Source organism: Nicotiana sylvestris, chromosome 1, assembly GCF_000393655.2.
Source record: "Nicotiana sylvestris chromosome 1, ASM39365v2, whole genome shotgun sequence".
NCBI classification, from domain to species: Eukaryota; Viridiplantae; Streptophyta; class Magnoliopsida; order Solanales; family Solanaceae; genus Nicotiana; species Nicotiana sylvestris.
Window position 1 is genome coordinate 132622970 of NC_091057.1, and position 27226 is coordinate 132650195.

A 27226-nucleotide genomic window follows, 5' to 3' on the forward strand; every position below is an offset into this window, starting at 1 on the left:
AGCAAGAAACAGAATGTAGTTGCTCGTTCTAGCGCCGAAGCCGAATATCGGGCCATGGCTATGGCAACGTGTGAGTTAGTTTGGGTCAAGTAGTTGCTCAAGGAGTTAAAGTTCGGAGAAATCAGCAAGATGGAACTGGTATGTGATAACCAAGCTGCTCTTCATATTGCGTCAGATCTGGTGTTCCATGAGAGGACTAAACACATTGAGATCGACTATCACTTTGTCATAGAAAAAATACTTTCTGGAGATATATTGTTACAAAGTTTGGAAAATCAAATGATCAACTAGCAGATATTTTCACGAAGTCTCTTACTGGTTCTCGTATTAATTACATGTGTAACAAGCTCGGTACATATGATGTGTATGCACCGGCTTGAGGGAGAGTGTTAGTTATGTATAGTCCCACATTGGAATGGGAGTAATATGTACTTTGTAGACTATAGCTATAAATAGGACCTCTTGTATTATATTGAGTAACAAATATAAATAATAATATTTCTCTCCCGTGCATTCTCACTTATTTTTTGTGCAGAACATCTTATAGTTTTTCCAGGCATCTAAAAACTCGGATACTTTATAAAATGTCCAAAACTTTCAGAGACCTAAGTGGACAGGTATCTGATACACTTATCCTTGCTGGATTACCTAGCGGCACTCATAGGTCTTACTAAAGTGTTTTGATCATGTCAAACAATGCAATGGTCCATGACAAATTTCTTTTGTTTCTTCTTTTCCTTGCTCCTTACGCATTAGATACAAGTCCACTACTCCACTTGAAAATAAACAAAGAAAAAGATGAGGAAAAAGAACAGAAATATCAACATCTGTTGCCAACATATATATATATATATATATATATATATATATAATAGATCCACATGCTACTGCTGATTCATATAAAATCTAAGGCAGAAAAAGGGGTGAAGGGATGTTGCACTTGTACAAGGGCCTTATAACCTTTTTTTTTGAGAAAACAAGGGCCTTATAACTAAAGAGGTTATTTACACATGCAACCACAGATTTAACAAGTAAAATGCTAAAGATTTAAAACGTTCACCTTCCAGAAGCTTATTATCATATTATGTCCATCATTTTGGAGAAATAATATGGTCTATGCGGTGATACTGTTACTCAATTCCATGCTAATGTTATCGAGTGTCTATGTAGACATAATATGTGCTTGGGTGCAGTGAATGCCAATTAGTGTAGCACTAGTATCCAGGACACAATATAAGTAAGAAAAGATATATGAACTCTTTCCAACCTGAGCTGCCACTGCCGCTCCATCTTTGAAACCAGCTTGACCAACACCAGCTAATGTAGTCACCCTTCTACTAACTGGATCTAATTTCTTAATCTGGCAAGTTAAACAAAAAAGAGAAGCTTCAACTTACATAGAGATGTGTCTGTTACAGTACGAAAACAAGTAGTTCATTGTCGAAACATAAGTTACATATGAAATATGAAAATGGATTCTTTGAACTTGAAACAGCAACTAGAAGCATATGAAATATCTCAATTCAAGCTCACTAGCTGATTGAAAGAAGAAGCTCACATATGCCATCTTAAAGCAGCAATATGGCCACAAACTTTTGAAACCTAATATTTCGCTTATGTTCTTCATATCTGCCATCAGGCACCACAATTTCAGCAGATAAAAATTTATTTACACATCTCAATTTTGGGTTAAGCATACTTATATTTATTGGCTTTTACATCTCAATCGTAAATTTATTCAAAAGTAGGAAACCAAAATCTACACTGTATGTTGTATCATTGTTGACATATGCTGTCACCTTGATATTGCAAGTCAAAATGCTATTTAACACTCCTATCAAGTGTTATCGACAAGTCGTTGCAACTAAATCTTTCACCGCCGGGTTTCAATCTCACCAAAGGCTCTTCCCTCTTCTATCTTCTCCTCCCCCACTTTTCACAGATCCACCCCCCATCCAAAAAGATTTTTTTAGACCAAAAAGGTGCAAGTTAATATGACGAGCTTTGGTCAAGTCCAAATAACTTGAAACAAGACTCTCCAGATTATGTATTAAAAAGAGCAAGGGGTCTCAAGGGCCTATTTCTTCCTTCTTTCTTTTGATGGACAATTGTTAATAAAACCATATGTGATTCATGCCAAAGCCCATCGAAGGATCTTATGATGATGGTAGAGAGAGAGAAGGATAGCAGTAATTTAAAGGGAGATGGGGAATGAAGAGTATTTTTTACTATCGCACATACATTCATGGCTTCCTACCAAAAACAAAACTAAGAATGCAGTTAGGCAACCAAATCTGATAATACCATCAATAATTGCAATTAATGTTTCTTCCTTTTGAGGTCTCTCTTCTAGAAGCATATCTGTTTGGTCTTTTCCACTTGAATCATACGTTGATAATAGTAGAGACATATATTAAAGTAGTGATTGAGAAGATAGTTTGACAAAGAAATATACGTCATAGTTAAAATTAAATTAATAAAGCAATTACATTTCTTCTGAACTAGTGAAAGTAAAATAAGATAATATTACTAGGAGAAGAGTGTAAAACATCATAGATGTCATAAAATTTTGTATTTACTGTCAAGAAGTTTGTTTTTTAAGTACCTTGTGATTATAAGAATCTGCAATATAAATTTGGCCAGACTTTCCACATAAAACACCTAATGGATGTTGAAGAAGAACTTCAGAGCCTATTCCGTCATGGTCTCCGAACTGCACCGGTAAATGTTTCTTTAGCAAGTTTTGTTGTGTCACAAATGTAACTTAAGCATACTAGAGAATCAAAATCTCATTTTTTGGCTTCAAACAGAAATACCCTAAACAAGTTTTCCGCCATTATTGGATCACCACCAGCCAGTAATCTTGAACCTCCAGTTCTTAGATCAACTGCCCGAATGGAGCTACTCTCACTATCAGCAATATATGCCTCCTTTAGATCTACAAAAAAAAAAAAGGTAAATCAATTGGTTTCAAAGGAAAAGGTAAAAACAGTATACCAGTAAATAAGAACAACCTATTACTCGTTAAGAGAATTACCACGTGATAATGAAATCCCAGAAGGTTGTGCAAATGATGTGTTTGTTGAGCTTTCCCATGCCAAGAAAGAAGAAGATACATAACAGTAGTAAGAATTTCAGCAAGTTCGCCTAAAGTGAGTGGAAAATGATATGAGATGTTCTCACAACTAGCACATACAAGGACAAGTCATACAATGAGAGAAGCTCAAAACTCAAAAACTAAGGGTACAAAGCTGGGTTCTTTTTTCTAAATTACATAATTGTTTCCCTGTTTGCTTTTGATTGCAAGCCCCTGCTGATTCATGGAGATCAACTATTTTCACCATATGTTACTAGGAAGTTATAGCATAAGTAGCCAACAGAGAAAAATTAGCTAGAGCTAATCAATTTTTCACTAGTAAGAGATCCAGAGCACATATCAAGACCAAAAAGGAGGTGTGTGTTCTTGCTTAGAGAAAGATGTTTCTTGTACTCTTCACGTTCAAACATATAAGTTAAATGATAACATTGGAAGTCCAGAGGAAAATGGTTCCACATTTATAATGGGAACTTTCAGTAAAAATTGAGGTTTAAATGCCAACCCAGCTAAATTCACATGTACTTTGACAACTAGTCCTATCTTTGCGTATACCACTCCAAAAGCTCATTCCATAAAACTCTTTCTGTTTCCAAAAAAATGAGAGAAATTTAGGAAAAGCCTACTCAGGCTATTCATCAAAAAGAAGAAACATATCCATGTGGTCCTAGAAAGTGAATACACCGACAGGATTACAATGCATGTGCAAAGCAGTGAATAAAAAATCACGAATTTCTGCTCATTTTTGGTCTTTATTTGTTGATCAGTGAAAGATCCTATTCTCAGTTGGCTTTCCCTCGCTCTAGATTGACATATGGATCTCTCTCTCTTTTTATCAAAAAGAGGAAAAGGTACCTTTTCTGCAAAAGGGCTTGGAAAGTAGTTTAAAATAGAAAACACCTCAAAAGAAAATGTGACAGGACTCCAACAGATGATAAATCAATAATCAATCAATCAGCTACACTTCATCCTCAAATAAACAACTAGCACAAATGATCAGCGTTCTGCTGCAACCCCGCTTAACCTAAAATACATGCAGATAAAAAAATATTACCTTGAACCATTCTGATTTCTCTCAAAACCATTCCCACTGAAAGCTCTTGTAACTCCATCTGATGTCTCGTGCACCCAGATCTGATGCTGACCGGCCATTGCAATGTAAATAATTCCGTTCTCAGGTTCAAAACAGACATCCCAGGGAGAGTTGAGAAGCTGAAAACATGACCAAAGATGTTCAGTTACAAAGAAAAAAGGATGATTAACCAGACTGTATTTGAGACTGATCTAAGAGAAAGATTGGATTAGAGAACGAAACTACATCATCATGGGAATAAGCTTGAGCTAACTGGCACCAGTTTTATCACCAAGATATTATTTATTTACAAGTTTCCAGATATCATAAATTTGATCCGATCTTGCCTGTGCAGTTCCAGTTCCTCCTCCTTCATAATCAGAACCTTTTGTTCCATTTCCAGCAAGGGTTCGTACTGTCTCATTCACAAAGTCAATGACCCTACAGATGTAAAACTCAATATGTTGTTAAAACTGAAAGATTCATCAAATTTTCCAGGAAAAGAACAAAGTTGTAATCTCATAAAAAAACTACAAGCACATGCCAACTAAAAATGAAAATTGAAGGGACAACTTTCATCTGTCAAAAATACAAAAATTGGGAAACAGAATGTTTAACCTCATGTTATCAATCCTACAGGGAAATGGGGTAGGTATGTTCAATGTGTTAAAAAGTTTTTAGAATGACTTATCACAGTAACTCTGATAATGGCTTGAATAACTATGAAATGGTTTCATCTAATGAGCAAACAGCATCAGAAGCCTTTAGACTTCTCTCCTTAGAATCATATTCCAACATTTCGATGGCCGATCAGAATTGTCTACACCTTTTAATCCATTAGATTAATGGCAAAATGAGAAGAGTTAACAAGAAATATGCACTTGTTCTTACTAACTGTTTGAAAGACATCTTTTGAATTTGAACAGAAACTATAGGGCTGAAAAACACAAATTTTTGGTACACCGGCAGAATAAAATGGAGTAAACTGAGGATTTTTATTAATGTTTAGAATGAGTGAGTAGCTAATACATGAAATAGTGAACCTGTTGCCTTACAATTCTCACAATAAACTTCAAAACCTAGTGAAGCCAAAGTTTCCCACGTACCAATGGTTAACCACTTGGTATCTTTTTGGGTGGGACAGATAGATTAGTCAAAACCAAACTTAAAATTAAATGAAAAGGAGTATCGCATTAAAAAGTACAGAATGGTTATCAACAAGTTACAAAAAATTGAAATATTTATATTCTGCCATTGTAATTTTCAGTTGAAGAATATTGATTCCAACTGTTATTTTTTTTTTCAGAGAGTTTTATTTTGAAGCTCCAAAACATTGGTTCTAAACTAATGATCAATGAATTTTATCACAAGTATCAAGTACTTGTGATACTTAGCATATGATATGGAAACAATGATGTTCTCCATTCAGACTACCTTCAACTACTTTACCATCCTGTATTCCACTACGACTAAAAAAATATGTAACTCAAATCAACATAACTCCATGTATTATCAAACTATTTCATGTAAACTGAGACAGAGGATACCATTATAGCGCAAAAATTTCCCATTTTAAGAAAGACAAAAACACATTTTGAATCCATCACAAAAGTCCAGTTTTTTCTCTTATAATCACTGAGGAGCAAAAACTTCTTCATGCAAACAAAAATGATGAGATTAGATTCCAATATACCCTTTGGTCAATCCAAGCTTTTCCCGGTAATAAAAAGCATAAATAAACCCACAACGTCAATTTTATCCTCCTTAACTTCTCCAAGATGAAGGCATAAGCATCTAATGGGAGGAAAATATGCATGGAAAAGGAGAATCCATAAAATAAAAAATAGATGAGACAGTCATTTGTATGAGAAGTAAAAACATATATGTCTAGCCCAATAACAGACATGCCTCTTCTGCCAGTACCTTAAAGCATGGTTTTCAGTATCTGCCACATATAAGAGGTTTTTCTTCGCATTGTAAGCCAGACCCTATAAAAGATAATAAGATGTAAGATATGAGATCTTTGCAAATGGGAAAAAGTAAACAATCCAACTTTTTAAGAGAACAAAAAAGTTATAACAATTACCTGCGGCCGATTGAATGTGGCATCATCAAAGTTACCATCACGAAGACCCTCTGCTCCTGTGCTTCCAACTTGGACTAGAAAATTTCCTTCTAGATCAGTTACTACCTGTTCACATGTGAAAATTGTCCGGGTTTACTAATTCTACCATTCAGCTCACAAGGAGAAAGTGGAAAGGAGGAAGGCAACTAACAATAGTATGATCATAAGGGTAATGCAGGTCACTCAGACAGTACGGGACATGCGGGAAAGTTCTGATTATGGGAAAAAGTATCAGAAGAAAATCAGGGCCTCATTTGTGAGACTGGGATGGACTAAGAAAGGAAGTGTAATGTAATAGAATGAAAATATTTCCTAGAAGAGAGCAAAGAAGAACCAGAACGTATATAGAAGGAAACACAATTTCCTAATCAACTTCTGAGTCCCCCACAAAGAATGAACAAGTTCTCTAAGAAAAGCAGAAGGGTAAGAAACGAAATCTACAACAGTTACACACATAACATGCAAACCCTTCCTTATCCTCCCCTAGCATGGTTTCTATCTTCCTCGTGAATTTTCATTCTAACATATTCTTTCCCATTGAATGCTTGTTTCCTGTGCAAATTTCAGGTTTTCCATTTTCAATTGTTTCCCCGGACGATGTATGCCAGAAGCTGTTATTTCTCTAGCAGGGAGAGAGTTTTCAGCACTCTGCATCATATCACTAAGGTACAGGACATCCCTAGCAGCTTCCAATCTTAATTCTTTGTTCTTCCATCACCAAATTTGGATAAAGAGACTGCTAAATCTTTCAACCTTATTTTCTATATTCCAGTTTGACATCACCCAAATTTCCATATTACCATTACTATACACTCACCTTAGCAATATTATCCCCTGCCTTCTAAACTAAATATATAAAGATTGATCTTATCTTGGCATAGCCCTAATCTTTTCATCATACTTTCCTCTTTTAATTTTCTGTAGCTTCCTCTTGTAGATATTTTACAGCACTTGTTGCCGATATCAATATACTACCTTTAAATATTTAAAAAAGATATTCCTATTTAAATTCTCATTTCCAACAGTAAATACGGAATTGGAAACTCCTGCAATCCAAGTGTTAGAAATATCTCGCTTTATTAACTATCATTAATGCATTTTGAACTTCAAGCTTGATATTGTTCAATAACCCCATGGTCAGTTCATAACTTCAAAAAAGCAGCATACCCTGAAAAGAGTAATCATAACAACTTGATGCTACAGACACCAACCACTTTCTGCAGTTCACGCATTTGAACATTCTCAAAATAATAAAATAACCATATAGAGAGAAAGATAGAGAGGAGAGATAGGAAGAACCTACTATTCGGTTATGATTGCTGTCTGAAATAAATAGCCGGTTGTTGAGGATATCAACTGCCAGCTTACCAGGGAACTTTAAAGGAGATGTTAATAAGCGGGGATCATTATCTTTCTCCAAGCGCAAGGGAATGGGTGTGCTATCCAAGAGCTTCTTCCTACCATAGAACAGAAGAGCAGCCTCGACTAAATAATCAAGATCCTACAAGCCAAAGCAAAAAACATCGAAATGACAGCTAGTTCTTGTCAATAATTTTCACTATCAATTGCCGGAGACCACATTGATTAGAAAGAAATATGTAAGAGGCCATTTGCAATAATCAAATAGCAAAAGAAACTCTCTGTTACAAATTATATCATCTGAAGGAAGTTTCAAGGCATAAAATAGCTAGAGAAGATAGGGAAAAGGGAGAAACTCCAATATGTAGCTTCCATAAGAATGTCTTCCATGAAGTTGCACATTAGATAACAGGAGATTTGAAGAGAGCGAAGCGCAGCATATTATCTCAGAAGTTTTCTTTCACAATGCACTTTGAAAGGTGTTCAAGAATTGAGTGTATTATATCAGTTGTCAAGTTAATAAGTGAACCATTTTCCATCATCTCATTGTAAATGTGTTAGATAATTCCAGTATACACACTACTATTGCATGAAACAAAAGAAAAAGGAAATCCATAAGAAACCTTTCTATGACCTTCACCAGCTAATTGTGCCAAGAGTTTGCCATTTGGCCCGACAAGAGCAAACGTTGGCCATGAATTTACACCTAATTCCCGCCATAAATTCATTTCTCCATCATTAACAACCTGATCATTCAAAAGAATCAATTAATTAAAAATCCATTGCCTGCTATAAAATACAACATATAATCCCTCAATCCTAAGACTAACCCCCTAAGGGATTGTACTAAATGGAAGCAGAGAATTTTCTTTAGAAAAAGGAAATGAGTAGACTGGAAAGATAGAATCAACTAAAAATTAAAGCTGATATTTTTGACATGATAACAATGTCAAATTTCAAATTACCCTATTCACCAGAATTTCAAATCTGAATTATAAACTTCAGGTATGAACAAAAGCTTCAATTGGAAAAATGAATTATATAAATTGTTACACAATCCTTAATCATTAACAATGAATTAGCATGTACTCCCTGCTGTAGAATTTATGGAGTCCCCAAGGCTCAGAAGGTTCCTTTGGATTAGAAAATGGAGGAAAGGGTGGGAGAGGTTGCCAAGACAATGTACAATAATTGGAAAGGCAATCTTAACATAGCCAAGCATGGTGTAGATAGCAGCGCTGATTCTATCTTAATCTACCAAAAAGGAGTAATATATAACCTAATATAGGTGAAGTGGTTTCTTGGCAGAGAAGAGGGTCTAAAAGGCTCTTGACTAATAAATGTGTCAACATCATTTAGAAGAATTAGTATACCTAATTTAGACGTGATTGCCATTATTTAAATGTTACAGAAGGCAAACCAAAACTCTACCACTGATTCATTTGGTTGAATTAGCTTGCATCTTAGAGTACTTTATAATCATATCCTAGCCAAAGTTTGTGCAAGTTGGTTATTAGGATCTCATGGTCAACAATCATTTTACAGTTCATCTGGTATACTTTATGTTCTAGTTAGAAGAAACAAATTCTTGGGCCCACTGGAGAAGGTACCAAAAGTACTAACTGAAAACCCAGGTTTTCCAATAATAAGCAGAATGAGGATGCTTTAAATTTTGTGCACACTAATATTGTTTCCAAATGTTCATGTCATTTCTTCCATCTCAAAAAAAATTAATTTCCATCTAAAAAAACTGTTCATGTCATTTCTTGGGCAACTAATAGATTCAAGACCCAAGCAGGTTGTGCTTATTGGAAAGAATCATCACACACAAAATCAGTAATACTCCAGCTCATGAATAACTACTTACTGGATGAGTAATTCCATAGCGCAATACAGCACTGCGGATGGCTTCAAGGTCCTTCTCGTTATCAAACTTTGCCGAATGCACCCCCACAACAACAAACTGCAAAACTAATGTTTGATGAATCAGCTACTGTGATTTAGAAGTGTGTATGCAAACCTTCAGAGGCATCTGTGGATAAGAAATACTAAATTGATAACCAATATTAGCTTCTTCTCCTGTTATTTGGATAAGAAATATTGGCTTCCTCTTAAAAAAAGATTCTTTTATGAAAGGGGCATGAACAATTATCTTATGTTCATTTCACGCATATGAGACTAGCAATTATTTGAGGTCGTGCTATCTTTATTAGTTTCAGGTTCTTTATTTATTTGTGTTTTACGCATGTCCTATATTGGTTTGACCGTCAGTATTAACTCAGAAAGCTAATAAATTAGCCCAATTAAAAGCTACTAAAGCTCCTTCTTCTTTGACAGCACTAGCAATCTGCAAAACTCATTTGATGCCTATTCTCAGACGATCAAATTGTAGTAGACAGAATAACATTTCAATAAAGCTGAGACTGAAACCCTAAAGGTGAAAGGGTGAAAGACAATCTTACAGGCATATCTTTATATTTTCTTTCTAGAAACTCCAGATCTGGCAGTACATGCATACAGTTAATGCAGCAGTAAGTCCAGAAGTCCAAAAGAACCACTTTTCCTTTCAAATCCTGCGCAAACATAGAAATGTTTCAGGGAACAGGTGCATAGTAATAGCATGAATATATCATCCAGAACTCCTCCTTTTTCCATTTCCTGGTAAATATATGCAACTTAGAAACATACCTCCAAGAAACAATAAGATTTAAAGTACTATTCAGCAGAATAGATATTTTTCAAATTCATAATGGTGTAATAGGCTATGTTGCGAGGATTCTCCAAAATGTAGCCGCACCCGTGTCGGATCCTTCAAAAATGCACTACTTTTGGAGGATCCGACACGTATCCTGCCACATTTTCGGAGAATCCGAGCAACATAGGTAATAGGTATTCATGGTTGTCTCACATCTGCCTAAGCCTTGAGGGGCGACGTCAGAGTTATTTTGTACATGTGTTGGTGGGAGGTAGTAGGTACCCGGTGGAATAGTCGAGGCGCGCACAAGCTGGCCCGAACACCACCGTTAGAAAAAAGGTATTCATGGTTGTCACCAAAAGCTTTTTGTAACCAATGCCCTAGTCAAAAGATCCTTAACATTATCTCAAAAGGATAATATGGTAATCCATTAAAATATTACAACATATTGTGAAACAACACTATTATATTTGGAAGGAATTTCTCTACAAGTTTCAAGAATTTTATGTACACATGTAGTCAATAGAAAACGTCATTTAGACAATTTCAAAACTGATAGCAGTAGATACCGAAAAGTTTCCAGAAGAATTTTTGCATCAAGACTGAAGAATGACAGAAGAACATAAATATGCACAAAAGAAAAATAAGTCATAAGAAAAAGAAATAAATTTGCCAGAAGAAGCAGAATTTAAAGATGGAATTATGTATTTACCCTGCGTAGCTGAAGGGGGGCTGTATTCAGCCAATCAAGTTTAGATGGGAACTCAGGCACAATAGCCGTAGATTTCCTAACAAAATGCAGAATATTAAACATGATAAAATAAGCCAAGAATCCACGATCAATTAAAGAGAAGTATATCAAGATGTAAGGATTCACAAGATGCCAGAATACATGCAACATAAATGATAGTGATTTCATAATGTAGGAAATCTGCAAACTAAAATTAAGCTTCAAAATACATAAAACCCTATGTTTACCTGGCGTCCACATCAGAAATATAGTCTACAAATTGTTGAATCCTCTGCGAACGGGATGCATCTGCAGTGGCAACAGACAATAAAAAATAATCTCCTTCCATTATATATTGCAAGAAATAAAAGGAAAAAAAGAAAGGAAAAAGAAGTAGCCCATGTTTCATATACAAAATGGATAGAAGCCATATTGGAAATGCACAAAAATAAGAGAAAAGATAGTGCTATTGAGAGAAGTTTTCTACAGCAAGAAGAATGGAAGAATGAAAATAAAGAGCAGATAACAAATACTTCATCGAAAGAGGAAGACCTTCTTTCTGTTCAAAAGGAGGACTGCCTGTGCCAAATAACAAGTTCCAGATAGCTTTTGGAGATGCATACTGCATTGCCTGCATGGGAACAGCAAAGCTTGCAAAGATGAACAAAGTAAATTATAAGGAAGCCTTCACTTTCTTTCTCCTACGCTCTGCTTTCTTTAATTTTTATACCTTCCAGTTTGTAATGGTGAAGAGCAGACAGGATGCAGCAATTCCTAAACTTCCATATCTTACAACATCGCGTCTCGTAACCTGCACCCTGTCTGACAAATTATTTCTGCAACCTCACGACAACTTTATACCAAATGCCCTAAATGGCAATCTCGTAAAGCATCATGAAATGGACCCTTTTTGGGGACAAAAGTATCCCACTTTGCAAACGAGAGAATTTCATTTGTATGAGCATTATTCATGTCACTCTCTAAGCATATTTGATCCTACATGCAGCAAAATAAAGCATGTAACTCAGTGATTATATATACATCAGGTTAGAATAGATTGATAAGGATATTGCCAGTATGCACTGTTCTTAGCAATTCGACTTACTCCAGGTAAAGTTTAAGAAAAGAATCTCAGAAGGGGAAAAAAGGGAAAGAGAAAAAAAAATTATGAAGCTACAAATGAATACAGCAATTCGAGGTATTAGATATGAAAAGTGGCCATGATGACAAAGATGATCTAATTTTGATGATCAAGATATTGAATCCCTCTTACCCTCCAACTGAAGATACAGCACCACTGGTTGGATAATTATCTGCAATACTCTCTGTCCTATTGGATTCAGGGGAAGAAACAGCTAGATCAATAATGGATTGGGATTCCTGCACCATCACATCTGCAATGTTTGTCATCATAAGATTCATTATATAGTAAGCATAGAAAGGAAGCCACTATTAACCACAAAGGATATGCTAGAGAAACATCAGAACCAGCAGCTTTCCATCAACTAAGTAAAAGACAATAGTTAGCAGCTAAAGCATACAGCTTAAGGGAGCAGAGAACAGGAAATCCTTCAAATAATAATTGAGTCAATACAAGAAACAACTTATTCGCAAGTTTTTTCATAGTGACACACAAGAGCTTCAGTATTCTACATTTGTCAATATTACATGAAAAGGGCAGTTCTTAACATGTTGGTGAACTACATACTATGGCTACCAGAGCCACCACCATTGAGGATATCTTCAATTGATATATTGCTTATCTCCTTTCTGATGAGTGTTGGCTCCGCTGCTTTTAGAGTATCTTCTGACAGAGTTGTCGTCACAGCGATACATCTGCAAGTAGGTCAACATACTTAAGAATATAGAATGGAATCAAAATGGTCACTAAAACGAGAACCAAAGAGGGAAAATTAGAATGATGTTGATACAACTCATTGATTCAGTTGACAAATGCAACAAATGAAGAGGAAAGTCCAAGTACGGTCAGTGTTACCTTTTTTGAGAGAAGGGTAACTATATTAAGAAAAATCAACACCAAGACAGCACTTAATATTTACAAGTTGAGCCAAAAAAAAAAAAGTGCCCTTTCTATTCTTCTAGGGATTCTAAGAGGAGTAGAGTCAGGGTTACCAACAAGTTTGAATGAGTGTATGTAGTCCAACTATATAAATAAAAGGAAAAGGCACTCAGATTGCAAATACCTCATTTTCGCAGCTTTGGCAGCTTGTACTCCGGCTAATGCATCTTCAATCACAATACACTGTCAACATAGAGGATTATGATAATGTCTACCAAGATCGACAAAAAGAATGCTTATTTGCTTAAAACATCAAGATTCATCAGCCTCGGATGATAAACCTTCAGCAATTCATAATGCGCCATCATTATTTTATAAAGAAAATGATGTATCCAAAATTAGAAAAACTGTTCCCACTGACAGAACGTTTGACAATTAAGCATCTCTTTCTGTCCAGAAATTTTAATTTTCAACATACAAAATAAGAACATACTTATTGTTAGAGATAGCTATGTAATTGTCCCACATTGGAATAGGAGTAGTATCCCCTTTGTATAGAGTAGCTATAAATAACACCTCTTGTATTGCATCACACACCATATATCAATATATATCATATTTTCTCCCGTGCCTTCTCACATGGTATCAGAGCTATCGTGAGAGATTTATCGCTGTGCATAAATTCCAGCGATTCCGGGAAGTAAAATCAGTCACCGGAACCCTTTTTTCCGGCGACTTTCAAAGTTGTTTTGCGTCTGTTTTGTCTCGGTCAGTGTTGTGCACAAAATCCAACACTACCACAAGAGTAGTCACTGTCCGGCGACCAAATCCCAGTGAAAATCTCCGGCGGTACTGTAGTTGTCCAAAGAAAATTTTCCGGCGAAGTTCCAACGTTGCGTGGGCCACCTTCCGGCCATTTTTTGGCGATGACTCTTCAGGACAGATTGTTTCCCTTGCAATTCCGAGCCTACCCATCCAGGTTACACCAAATTCCGACCACTTTTTTATTTTTCCGGCGTGAATAGTGATTTCAAAAAAAGGGGTGGACTTCCGGCCATTTTTTGAAAAAATTCTTTCAGAACAGTTGGGTCTTCTGGTAATTCCGATCCTAACCCTACTGTTTTTATTTCATTCCGACCACTTTGAATATTTTCCGGCTGCAACAGTAACGTTCCAACTGCTACAGTAGTTTCCTATTCTGGTTCAGTATTCCTTACTCTATTTTCAGTGGATTACAGTTGATTATTTCTCTTATTTGGTAATAATTTACAAGATGTCTTTGGGAATTGATGTTTTTGGGTCTAAAAGCATGAGTTCTGGAAACTCTAATGTTATGATTACCTCGGAACCTTTAATGGGAGGTTCAAACTACTTAGCTTTGGGCTTCATCTGTCGAGTTGTGGTGTAAAGGTCAAGGTGTGCAAGATCATCTGATTAAACAGTCTAGCGAAGGAGATGAAAAGGCGATAGCGCTTTGGGCAAAAATTGATGCTCAATTATGTAGCATCTTGTGGCGTTCTATTGATTCTAAGTTGATGCCTTTGTTTCGGCCATTCCAGACATGTTATTTGGTTTGGGCAAAGGCTCGTACGTTATACACTAATGATATATCTCGCTTCTATGATGTGATATCACGGATGACAAACTTAAAGAAGCAAGAATTAGATATGTCTACTTACTTGGGTCAGGTACAGGCAGTCATGGAGGAATTTGAGACATTGATGTCAGTTTCTGCTAGTGTGTCAAAACAACAAGAGCAGCGACAGAAAATGTTTCTAGTTCTTACACTCGCTGGACTTCCTCATGATCTTGATTCAGTACGAGACCAGATTTTGGCGAGTCCGACTGTCCCTACAGTTGATGAATTATTCTCTCGATTACTTCGCCTTGCTGCAGCACCAAGTCACCCAGTGATTTCATCACAGATACTTGATTCCTCTGTTCTTGCATCCCAGACAGTGGATGTTCGGCCATCTCAAGCTATGGAGAATAGACGAGGAGGCGGTCGTTTTGGGAGATCTAGACCCAAGTGTTCTTATTGTCACAAACTTGGACAAACTCACGAAATGTGTTATTCCTTAAATGGTCGTCCACCCAAAAATGCCTACGTTGCTCAGAGCGAGACTACAGGTAACCAGGGCTTTTCTGTATCTAAAGAAGAATATAATGAGCTCCTTCAGTATCGAGCAAGTAAGCAAACATCTCCACAAGTAGCCTCAGTTGCCCAGACTGACACTCCTATTGCTGGTAATTCTTTTGCTTGTGTTTCCCAGTCTAGTACTCTTGGACCATGGGTCATGGACTCAGGCGCTTCTGATCATATCTCTGGTAATAAATCACTTTTGTCGAATATTGTATATTCACAGTCTCTTCCTACTGTTACTTTAGCCAATGGATGTCAAACTAAGGCACAAGGAGTTGGACAAGCCAACCCATTGTCTTCTATCACCCTAGATTCCGTTCTTTATGTTCCTGGTTGTCCTTTTAGTCTTGCATCTGTTAGTCGTTTGACTCGTGCCCTCAATTGTGGTATATATTTTATTGATGATTCTTTTATTATGCAGGACCGCAGTACGGGACGGACAATTGGTACAGGTCGTGAATCAGAAGGTCTTTACTACCTTAACTCGCTCAGTCCTTCCACAACATGTCTAGTTACAGATCCTCCAGATCTAATCCACAGACGTTTAGGACATCCGAGTTTATCCAAACTTCAAAAGATGGTGCCTAGTTTATCCAGTTTGTCTAGATTAGATTGTGAGTCGTGTCAGCTTGGGAAACATACCCGAGCTTCCTTTACGCGTAGTGTTGAGAGTCATGCAGAGTCTGTTTTCTCCTTGGTTCATTCTGATATATGGGGTCCTAGTAGAGTCAGTTCAACCTTGGGATTTCGTTATTTTGTTAGCTTTATTGATGATTACTCAAGATGTACTTGGCTTTTCTTAATGAAAGATCGTTCTGAGTTATTCTCTATATTCCAGAGTTTTTGTGCTGAAATCAAAAACCAATTTGGTGTCTCTATCCGCATTTTTCGCAGTGATAATGCCTTAGAATATGTATCTTCTCAGTTTCAGCAGTTTATGTCTTCTCATGGAATTATTCATCAGACATCTTGTCCTTATACCCCTCAGCAAAATGGGGTTGCAGAAAGAAAGAATAGGCACCTTATTGAGACTGCTCGCACACTTCTAATTGAGTCTCGTGTTCCGCTGCGTTTTTGGGGCGATGCAGTTCTCACAGCTTGTTATTTGATTAATAGGATGCCTTCATCTCCCATCAAGGGTCAGATTCCACATTCAATATTGTTTCCCCAGTCAGCCTTATACCCTCTTCCACCTCGGGTTTTTGGGAGCACATGTTTTGTTCATAACTTAGCCCCGGGGAAAGATAAGTTAGCTCCTCGTGCTCTCAAGTGTGTCTTCCTTGGTTATTCTCGTGTTCAGAAGGGATATCGTTGTTATTCACCTGATCTTCATAGGTACCTTATGTCAGCTGACGTCACATTTTTCGAGTCTAAACCTTTCTTCACAACTGATGTCACTTCTGCTGACCACCATGACATATCTGAGGTCTTACCTATACCGACTTTTGAGGAGTTTAGTAATCCTCCTCCACCTTCAACCACAGAGGTTTCACTCATACCAACTTTTGAGGAGTCCAGTGTTATCCCTCCTAGTTCCCCAGCCACAGGAACACCACTCTTGACTTATCATCGTCGTTCGCGCCCTACATCAGGCTTATCTGGTTCTCGTCCTGCACCTGACACGGCTCCTACTGCGGATCCTGCTCCTAGTACACCGATTGCATTTCGAAAAGGTATACGGACCACACTAAACCCTAATCCTCATTATGTTGGTTTGAGTTATCATCGTCTGTCATCTCCCCATTATGCTTTTATATCTTCATTGTCCTCGGTTTCCATCCCTAAGTCTACAGGTGAAGCATTGTCTCATCCAGGATGGCGACAGGCTATGAGTGACGAGATGTCTGCTTTACATACAAGTGGTACATGGGAGCTTGTTCCTCTTCCTTCAGGTAAATCTACCGTTGGTTGTCGTTGGGTTTATGCAGTCAAAGTTGGTCCCGATGGCCAGATTGATCGACTTAAGGCACGTCTTGTTGCCAAAGGATACACTCAAATATTTGGGCTAGATTACAGTGATACCTTCTCTCCAGTGGCTAAAGTGGCATCAGTTCGCCTTTTTCTATCCATGGCTGCAGTTCGTCATTGGCCCCTCTATCAGTTGGACATTAAGAATGTCTTTCTTCATGGTGATCTTGAGGATGAGGTTTATATGGAGCAACCACCTGGTTTTATTGATCAGGGGGAGTCTCGTGGCCTTGTATGTCGCTTGCGTCGGTCACTTTATGGTCTAAAGCAGTCTCCTCGAGCCTGGTTTGGTAAGTTCAGCACGGTTATCCAGGAGTTTGGCATGACTCGTAGTGAAGCTGATCACTCTGTGTTTTATTGCCACTCTGCTTCAAGTCTATGTATTTATCTGGTAGTCTATGTTGATGATATTGTTATTACGGGCAATGATCAGGATGGTATTACTAATCTGAAGCAGCATCTCTTCCAGCACTTTCAAACTAAGGATCTAGGCAGATTGAAGTACTTTCTAGGTATTGAGGTTGCTCAATCTAGCTCAGGTATTGTTATGTGCGATAATCAAGCTGCACTTCATATTGCATCAAATCCGGTGTTTCATGAGAGAACTAAACACATTGAGATTGATTGTCACTTCGTCAGAGAAAAGATACTCTCAGGAGATATTACTACGAAGTTTGTGAGATCGAATGATCAACTTGCAGATATTTTCACCAAGTCCCTCACTAGTCCTCGCATTGATTATATATGTAACAAGCTCGGTACATATGATTTATATGCTCCGGCTTGAGGGGGAGTGTTAGAGATAGCTATGTAATTGTCCCACATTGGAATAGGAGTAGCATCCCCTTTGTATAGAGTAGCTATAAATAACACCTCTTGTATTGCATCACACACCATATATCAATATATATCATATTTTCTCCCGTGCCTTCTCACACTTATCAAGTTTCTCATTATCTTTTTTGCTTGTATTGTGTTTTCCAGCAAGCTTCATCTGATTACAGGCATAAGTGGATAACAATGTAGGGAAGTCTCGCTTAAACAAAATGTGAATGCAGAAATTGGTAATATCTTAAGCGACTAGAAGTTTTTCATCAGGTTATCATCACATACTACCCAGAGCTAAGTGTCTACAAAAAATTGTGATGGGTGGTAGCGAAACAGCATTGCACATTTTGGAAACTACCTCACTAGTGGGAACATCAAGAATCCGTGATGCAGCCAAGAAAATATCAGGAGCAGGCTTCAAATTTTCAAAAGCATCAGCAGATACAATTGCATCAAACCTGTCAATGAAAGAAACAGGAAATGAGGTCACATATAAATTAAAAGATAATTAAAGATAAAGGCGAGGAAGCTTTCAATTATTTCACTGCAAACCCGCCATTCTCGTCACAAGTGTACACTTTCACTTTTAAACCACAATAAAGTTCTATGTTCTTCCAAACTATGTTACCAACCAACTCATAGATCATGTGTTTGCATACATACAAATGCATGTACACTACTATGTGCCCGGACATACAGCTCTTTTGATACTTTTGTCTTAGAGCTAGGACCATCTACCAGGTATCTGTCTGATAAGATTAACAACCAGATATAAACTCCTAAATACAGACAACCAAGAAATTACTACTAACAGACAAGTTGAACTTATGAAGCAATTTTAAAGTTAAGAGTAATCATGATATAGAACAATAAAATAGTCACAGAAATCTCTACATCCACAGATCCAAGCATATTTAACTTTTTTGGAGTCTGAGCTCTATATTCCACTACTAAAAGATTCATTGTCTCAACTAGGAGTGGCAAACGGGCGGGTCGAGTCGGATATGGTTCGGGTTGAAAACGGGTAATGAAAAAACGGATCAATTATCCGACCCGACCCATATTTAATACGGATTAAAAAACGGGTTAACCGGCGGATAATATGGGTTACCCATATTATCCATGACTTCTTGTATATGATCACTTTTGGGAGAATTCTTAATTTCTCTAACTTGAGGAACCCCCAATTTGAGGCTTTACAAATGTAAAAGTTAGACTCATTGGTTATCCATTGGTTACTCATTGGTTATCCATTTTCTAAATGGATAATATGGTTCTTATCCATATTTGATCTGTCTTTAAAAAGTTCATTATCCAACCCATTTTTTAGTGGATAATATGGGTGGTTAACTGTTTTCTTTGAACCATATTGCCACCCCTAGTCCCAACAAACAGTTTATGTCCAGCAATTCCACAACAGCAGTTATACTCACAAAGCCAAGCATCTCAGGAATAGATATCAGGTAGCATGCAGCAATAAAATATATTTATACTGATAATTTCAAATAAAATGAAGTTCTCACCATGTGTTCATTCAGTACAATTCAGTGTCTCTTGTATGCTGGTTATAGAAAGAATGAGAGGCTACTATTCACAGCTAAAGTGCATTACGTTAACTCACATCGTTATTGGTAAACCTGCCGCAGCCAAGTTTGCATCAACTTTAATCCTATCAGCACTAGATGCAACAGCAACTTTGAGACCACTGCTTTTACACTGTTGTACCATATCACCAAATTAATGAAAAGCAGTAAAGAAGAAAGAGAAAGAACATAGAGCCAAGTTGCAACACAGGTCACATACCTGAGAGACAAGTTCATAAGCACCAGGGAAACCTATGCCAGAATTCGGTTTTGCGTACTACAAATGATTGTCAGTTTTGGGGTCAGTTACTATGTCTAAAAGGAAAGTGCTTTAAGAGTAGATATTCTTAACCTTATCAAAAAAAAAGTAGATATTTTTTAATAATATGAGAATTTCAATCACCTTTGATAAATATATCTCAAAAAATCTCTTCTTTGCAGCGTTGGGATCAAATCCTTCAACACTCTTAGCAGAAGCAACACCACCTAAGAAGTATGCTTCACCTGATTTATTTCGAGGACAACAGAAAATGAAAAAGAGAAGAGGTTATTGACAAAAGATGGCAAAGGAAAAAAGGTGTCATACACTCAAAATTTGCTTTCCTAAAGGATAGTAACATTACATCAACTTTTTTATGTGTCCGTTACTTGGGGGTCGAAAAATGAGTACTGGAAAAAAAAAAGTTTATGATCCGATGGCAATTAACTTGATAATGATTCACAACAACAAGTTCTCACAGAGAAAAGGAATGACTATGTAACGCAAGTGTTAGAGATGAAGCTTCACAAAAAACAGATATTCAAATGAGGTAGATGATGGTGCTCTTGTTTCTTACATAACAAAGTTCCCCGAAGAGGACCTAATCATTACTTCACCAAAGTCATTGGCATGGCTTTAAAGAAAATGACCAATTGCTGAGATAAGGATATAATGAGGCAATCTGACTGTAGCAGTGAACAATTGCTTTCTGCACAGAGATTTACCAACTTAAAAGTGAGGGACTAATGCTTTGTGCTTTAACCTAACTTAAGACGTGATATCCAAAGCAGATAAGGGAAGTCACACAAAATCTGTCTCTTTTTTTTTTAGAAAATTGTCTTGTTCCCAAACATATCAATCAAGAAACTACTTCTCAATCACAAACTTGTTGGGGTCGGCTAATTCTTTCCAGACATATGAAAAAAATATGATTCAACAATGATGATCTCCACCAGTACCCTGAACTAGTACACCATAGAACGCAAATAAATGAAAAGAATGTAATAATTAATAAAGAGAGTGTCCAAGAAGAAGAATGTTACCCATGCCCATGAACGGCACAAAGTCATCAACAGTAACTTGAACACCCATTTCAGCAAAAACATCCACAGCCGCTCTTCTTGAAGGTTCTTCACTATTGCAAAGCACTCCATCCATATCAAACAACACCGCCGACACTTTTCCCCATTGGCTACCCTTTTCTGATACGATCTTCTCATCCAATTTCTGGCAAGCATTCACCTTTAAACTCATCTTTCTAGATTCCAACTCCAAGATTCTGAAGGGTTTTGGACGAAATTGAAAGGAATATTTGGATCTTGAGGTGAAAAGTGTAGTGAGTCTGGGTTTTCCACGAGTGCACGTGGACACTGGAGATGGTGTAAGCCTTAACGCCATTTTCTGGCCTTTGGTAAGAGCCTTTGGTGATGTTTCAACTGAAACCTCAAATAAAACTCGTATTTGGTTGTTTAATGGGTGGCGGGGAAAAGGATTTAGTTGTGGTTCCGTGTGATTGGCCCATTACACCCTTTTATCCGACTCGGATACGACGGTTGTTTTTAGCGGATAATCCGAATTGAGGTGGGATTTTGTCTATTCATCCCATATTTATGTGATGGGAAATGTCGGTTTTCCTTATCAATTTGCTATCTCCTTTCTGTTTTGGCTTAATATATTGTTTACCCTAAAAGTGGGATAACAAATTAAATTTATAATGTGGTTTTAAAGATACTTGATTTCACCTAATACCAATTGATAAACGTAAAGATAATAGATGGAAATTGACAATAATATAAAGCAAACCAGTATTTGGACACGTTTGGACAGAGCCCTTGAGATCGGATACCCTCAACTAGTTATGTAAGAACAGTTAAAATGCAACGAGCTGATGAACAAGAGAGCGTAAACTAAAGAGAAAATATTTTATTGCTTTGATCTGTGTGAATGTGTGTCTACAAGTGATGGGGACTCCTCTTTATATATTAGAGGAATCTTAATTATGGTATAGCTCTAATTAGAGAAGTAAATCACATGATTATCCCAAACAACCGCCCTTGATCTGATTTGTTCCGGGATTTCCGCCATGATCTTTGACCGGTTATGGATATCTCGTCTTTTTGTTACTGCGCTTCATTCGAAGTCTGTCATATATGGTCTCGATCGCTATTGGCCTCGATCTCGACGAGCACCTCGATTCTCGAGCTTGATACTTTATCTTCGTGCTATGACCTGACCAATTACGAGACTGACCCTCGACGCGATGCCTCTAGTCTTCGATAAAATGGCAAAATCGAACAAGTTCCAATTCTATCCGTATACAGATAGTCCCCTCATTTCTTGGAGTGTAATGAGAAGAAACGAACTAAGCCTTCGATTTTATACCTCGATCAGTTATGACGTCACCCTTGTGACGTAAGCAACAGAAGCGACCGAAGGGTCGCATCGATATGGTTCCCAAGATCATTAATGAGCGTCATTTGATGGTCGGCCACTAGTACCTTTGAAATGTCGTCGTGAATCCTTCAATAGATCTTTTTCTCACTTCTTTAAACTTTATTTTGAATATTTCTTGCACTAATCTTCAAAATCCTTCTAAGTTTTTCAAATCTTTCTGCAAATCTTCAAAGTTCTTCACATGTTATCAAGCCTCTCCGTCCTTGCACAGTTTCTAGGCCTCGTTGTGAGTCCTGTATATGCTGACCAACCCTTTTTCCAAACTACAAATCTCATCTTTTTCTTTCCCTGAATCCATATAAAGATGGCAAAAATATCAAAAACCGATCCTCAAAAAGAGAAAGCTTCTTCATCGCGGTCAGCCGGCGACAAGACGTCGGTAGAGCCACGCATCGAGGAGTGTGTTCCCGGGGTGTGCAATTTCACTTCTGATTTCAAGGTTGAGAAACCCTCGTCGGTCTCTAGCCGATATGAGCCAATGTCGAGATATATATGCTCGATAACTGAGGGCGACCTTAAACAGGTGAAGAAATATTGTCATTAGGAGGGCAAAGAGGTGGTGATTCCGACCCTCGAAGAGGACATCGCCACTTACATGAAAGGGTTCTTAATTGTTTACACTTACCCTTTCACGTTGGGTCCAGTCGACCCCGCTATCCTCGATTTCTGCCGCCAATACCAAATAACCCTAGGCCAGATCCATCCTTCTTTCTAGCACATTATCATTCTGCTTTGATTTTTTGTGAGCAAAGTCGAGGGCATGCCTTTTACCCTCGGTCATCTCATTAGACGGTACATCCCCCGTCTCTATCGAGGCAGATTAATAAGGCTTCAGCGTCATGCCACCAAGGTGTTGTTCTCAAGCATAAATGAGGACAAGGATCAAGGATAGATGGGCCGGTTTGTCCAAGTGAGGACTTCCGACATAATTCCCGCCGAGAAGATGCCATTCCTCGAAGAGTGGAATATGAAACATAAGTACAAATCAACATATAGCTTCTGTTTTGCTTCTTTTGCCTTTTCTTATTGACATTCTTTCATATGATACAGCGGTTTCTTGGGTGCCCGGTGCAATCCTTAACTTTGAGGACTGGGTTCGAAAGCTGGCCTCGACCTCTTTGTATGTTGAGCACTCGTGGCGTGATTTAGCAAAGGGCCGATGAGAGGCCAAAAATCACGGTAAGTTTCTTTACCCGTGTTTGATGCTCTTCTCTGAAAATGTTTCTTTTTTTATTCCTACTTGATTTCCTTTTATACAGGTCTCTAAGACAATGTTGTCATGAGGCTCCCATTTGGAGAGGAGGAGGAGGCCCCGAAGCCGGCCAAGGATAAGAAGAGAAAAAGGGTCTCACCCTCCGATACTCTAAAGACCAAGAAAAGCAAGGTTCGCAAGTCAAAAAAAGATACCGCCGCCCTGCCTGCAAATGTAGTTCAACAGCTACGAGATGAAAAAGAGGAGAATGAATATGTCGCCTTCGAATTGGTGCCTCGAAAGAGGAGTGTCGAGGTCCTAAAGGCCGCTGAGCCGGTGATGATCGAAGAGGTTCAGCCTCGGACCGGGGGGATCTCGAAATATGGCCCGACAAAGTCCCTGAGTCATCGGAGGCCAAAGATACCTCCCGTCGTGATGGCCAACCGGTGGTCGTACCTGAAGAGGTCAAGTCCGAGGCCCTTCAAAATGAAGAGAATGCTCCAAGTGACTCGTTTGGGGCAATAGACATTAGCGACTCGCCCCTCCCCACATTTTTCGAGGGGCAAATTCAGGAAGCTTAGGCCATAAGGACCCTTCGATATGGGAACGGCCCACGAAGGGGAAGACCTTTTTCGTGGCTGATTTACGGGGGTCGAAGATTCCTCCGATCTAGGCGATGCATCAAGTATCTTCAGTGAGGCTCATCGATTGTTGAGTCAGGTAAGTCTTAGCTCCCTTTATCAATATCACTTTTGTCTTTTATTCCCTCTTGTATGATTTTATTTCTTTCTTCATAGGCCTTGACACTTCATTAGGAAGCGTCTTCTAAATCCTGGGGCAAAGCTGAGCTGATGTGAGGCTGATCTCAAAAGGCTTACGGAAAAGAGAGATGCCTTAAAACTTCTCATTGGGCAAAAAGAAGAGGAGATCAAGAACCTCCGAGCTGAATTGGCAACAACTCATAAAGTACAAACTGACCTGATTGAGTAGGTAATATTTTTTTTTGGAAGATCGATATATTGATTCGGTAACGACGACTAACACTTTGATCCTGCAGGTTCAGCAAAAGGCCAAAAAGATCGAGCAACTTCGCGAGGAGACCATGATGAAGGAGGCGGAGACTTTAGGGTGGAAACAAAACATGGATCGCCTTGCCTAGAAGAAAGAGGCCGCTCAAGCCCAACTGTTATCGGATGAACATCAACTCCAAAGCATGAAAGAGGAGAACTTGGCCCGAACCAAGAGAATTGAGGAGCTCGAGTCTCAATTGGCCGCCAAAATTGCGAAGACCACATCTGAGGCAGAAAAAGTAAAGGCTGGCGCGGAGGCAGTCATGGTCGTCTAACGAGCCGACGCTGAAGCTGCTCACGCTTGAGTAAAGGAAATTTTCGATATTGTTTAGGCTCGAGCATTCTGCATTTCCGAGCATGCCAGTCTTATAGAGAGACTATCGAGGAGATTCATGCTCGTGGCTTTGACCTTGCCATCGAGATCGAGAGTGAGAAAGTACTCAAGACCGAAGCTAGAGCGCTGCTTTCTTCTAATGACGATGTCTCCGGGAGTGCAAGTGGATCTGAGAGTGGAGAAGATGAAGAGGAGGTTGATCGCATCCTACTCCACACTACTAAAAAGCAGGAAGAGAGGGTCACAATAGCTTTTACCCGATTTGTGTGTCGGGATCAATTTTCACATAGAGCTAGGAATGGAGTCGAGTATCTATTTAGGCTGGAATTGCGTATTTGTTCCAAATATCACTTCTAATCATTTTTGGGTTTTCTTTATATTCTACTATTATCAAACTACAAATTATAATTGCTACTAGATTAACTACAAGTAAATTGCTACAAGTTGTATCTAATAGTTTAAAAGGCACTAGGGTAGTGGCATCCTCCTAGGTGGACAATTGACGGGTAATTGAACATAAGGCATGATTGACATGGTTGGAGAATATGCGATAGCCATTGCACAATTTTACCCACTCTCACACCTCTCGGTAGAGAGAGTGATTTTGCCCAATTGACTTTCTCAAGACCAATAGGGTAGGAACATTTGCTCAAGCAATTGTGGTTCAAGTCGGGTATTACTCTCTTGAGGTTTAACCCTTTAGTTGGGACTATCAATTCTCTTGAGTCCATCCCAATTCCTTGTTGGGTCAATTTCGGAGACTTACGCTCTCTTTCTCAAGAAGAACCCAAGTCAACTTAGTACAAACTAGTGTTTGTAACCACTAATTCATAGATTAAACCATGAAATTGACCCAAATAACAAACACTCATAGTCAAACAACCTTAAATCACAACATCCATCAATTACCCACACTAGGGTTGAGCCACAACCCTAACTAATGGGTTTAACTACTCATGCTTGAAGAGAAAAAACAGAGAAATGGATGAAGATAAAGACATATTAATTAATTGCTAAGGTAAATACAAAGATTCAGTGATAAAAACTAAGTAAAAATGCCCAAAATGACTAAGAAAAGTCTTCTCACGAGCGCAGCTAATGTCTAATAATATCTGATACCCTAAAAATGGAAAAAGGTTCTATTTATACTAAGCTGGAAAAACTGGACAAAATTGCCCCTGCAGGTTTAGTGCGGACCGCACAAAATGGTGTGCGGTCGCACTAGGCTCTTGAGCTTGCAATCTTGACTATCTGAACCCAGGCTTCGCGGACTGCACAAAATGGACTACGGCCGCGGAGGCTTCTAGCGCGGTCCACACAAACTCGACCGCGGACTGCACAGGCTTGAACCTTTGAACTTGGCATCTCTCTGAATCTTGTATCTGTGGACCACATAGAATGAGAGTGCGGCCGCAGAGGTCCACTGCGGACCGCACAGAGTGTAGTGCGGTCGCATTGCTTCGAAGCCTAAAATGTTGAGCCGCATTGCTTCCACTGCGGTCCGCACTAGGCCTGTTTTTCCTGAGTTTGTCTTGTCTTTGGTACTTGTGCAAGTTTCACTCCTTTTGAGCTGATCTTTGACATTTTGTCACTTTGTTGATCAAACTTGCAATCAAGCACAACTTATGAGCCTTTTGGGACTATTTTGTATGAATTTATAATCAAAGCGCAAGCAAGAAGGAGCATAAAATGCGTCAAAATCCCTAGTTATCAACTCCCCCAAACTTAAGTTTTTGCTTGTCCTCAAGCAAACAAAATAAGACCCATCCCTTAAGGGAAAATCCAAGAAATTTTCAGTTGTCCTAAAGCAACCTCAACTAGCATCAATTGGGACTAAAAATTGCCCTCAATACAAATGAATCATTAACAACATTTGACCTTTGAAAAACCATGGATCAAGTGCGACACAAGAGCATCAAGAGTTGACTCAAAGAACTCTCTCAATTACTTTGGTCATTGTGGAACCCAAACTCACACATCCTCAACTCTCCCTAAGCAAAACTCACCTTTTTAGAATATTGGACACAAACCGAGGTTAATGGAAATTCGCTCATCTCTCTCAAGAAAAAGTCACAAGTCCAGCTTTAAGTACCATATGCCTGCCCTTTATATGAGTATCCACTAATGTAAGCTTCATTCAACTCAAGATCATATAGGGCTTTTGTGGAGTCATTATGAAGGTTTTTGGTTCAGCGTAGGAAATGTTTTGGTCTAAGTGGGTTCCATCTTCCCTTAAGAACTTCTTTTGATTCATTTGGCAAACATTCTCTTGACTCTTTGAGTCATTTCACTTCTTTTCT

At 38.3% G+C, this 27226-nt stretch overlaps 1 protein-coding gene across 1 annotated transcript in view; it reads right to left on the bottom strand.

The window, feature by feature from the left end:
• Positions 1–21386, bottom strand: part of LOC104238318 (protein SUPPRESSOR OF QUENCHING 1, chloroplastic) — a 33181-nt gene extending 11795 nt beyond the window's left edge. The window contains exons 1-24 of the mRNA XM_070168028.1: positions 20920–21386; positions 20021–20121; positions 19838–19894; positions 19656–19750; positions 18393–18492; positions 13280–13338; positions 12784–12911; positions 12349–12469; positions 11806–11893; positions 11628–11706; positions 11324–11384; positions 11058–11133; positions 10113–10223; positions 9518–9613; positions 8274–8396; positions 7591–7792; positions 6253–6353; positions 6090–6154; positions 4514–4607; positions 4149–4306; positions 3038–3087; positions 2817–2938; positions 2606–2713; positions 1268–1360 (exon numbers count right to left, since the gene is read on the bottom strand). Coding sequence (XP_070024129.1) covers positions 1268–1360; positions 2606–2713; positions 2817–2938; positions 3038–3087; positions 4149–4306; positions 4514–4607; positions 6090–6154; positions 6253–6353; positions 7591–7792; positions 8274–8396; positions 9518–9613; positions 10113–10223; positions 11058–11133; positions 11324–11384; positions 11628–11706; positions 11806–11893; positions 12349–12469; positions 12784–12911; positions 13280–13338; positions 18393–18492; positions 19656–19750; positions 19838–19894; positions 20021–20121; positions 20920–21274 — 2643 coding nt within the window. The 5' untranslated portion in view covers positions 21275–21386. The remainder of the gene's footprint in view (positions 1–1267; positions 1361–2605; positions 2714–2816; positions 2939–3037; positions 3088–4148; positions 4307–4513; positions 4608–6089; positions 6155–6252; positions 6354–7590; positions 7793–8273; positions 8397–9517; positions 9614–10112; positions 10224–11057; positions 11134–11323; positions 11385–11627; positions 11707–11805; positions 11894–12348; positions 12470–12783; positions 12912–13279; positions 13339–18392; positions 18493–19655; positions 19751–19837; positions 19895–20020; positions 20122–20919) is intronic.
• Between the last annotated feature and the right edge of the window lie 5840 nt (positions 21387–27226).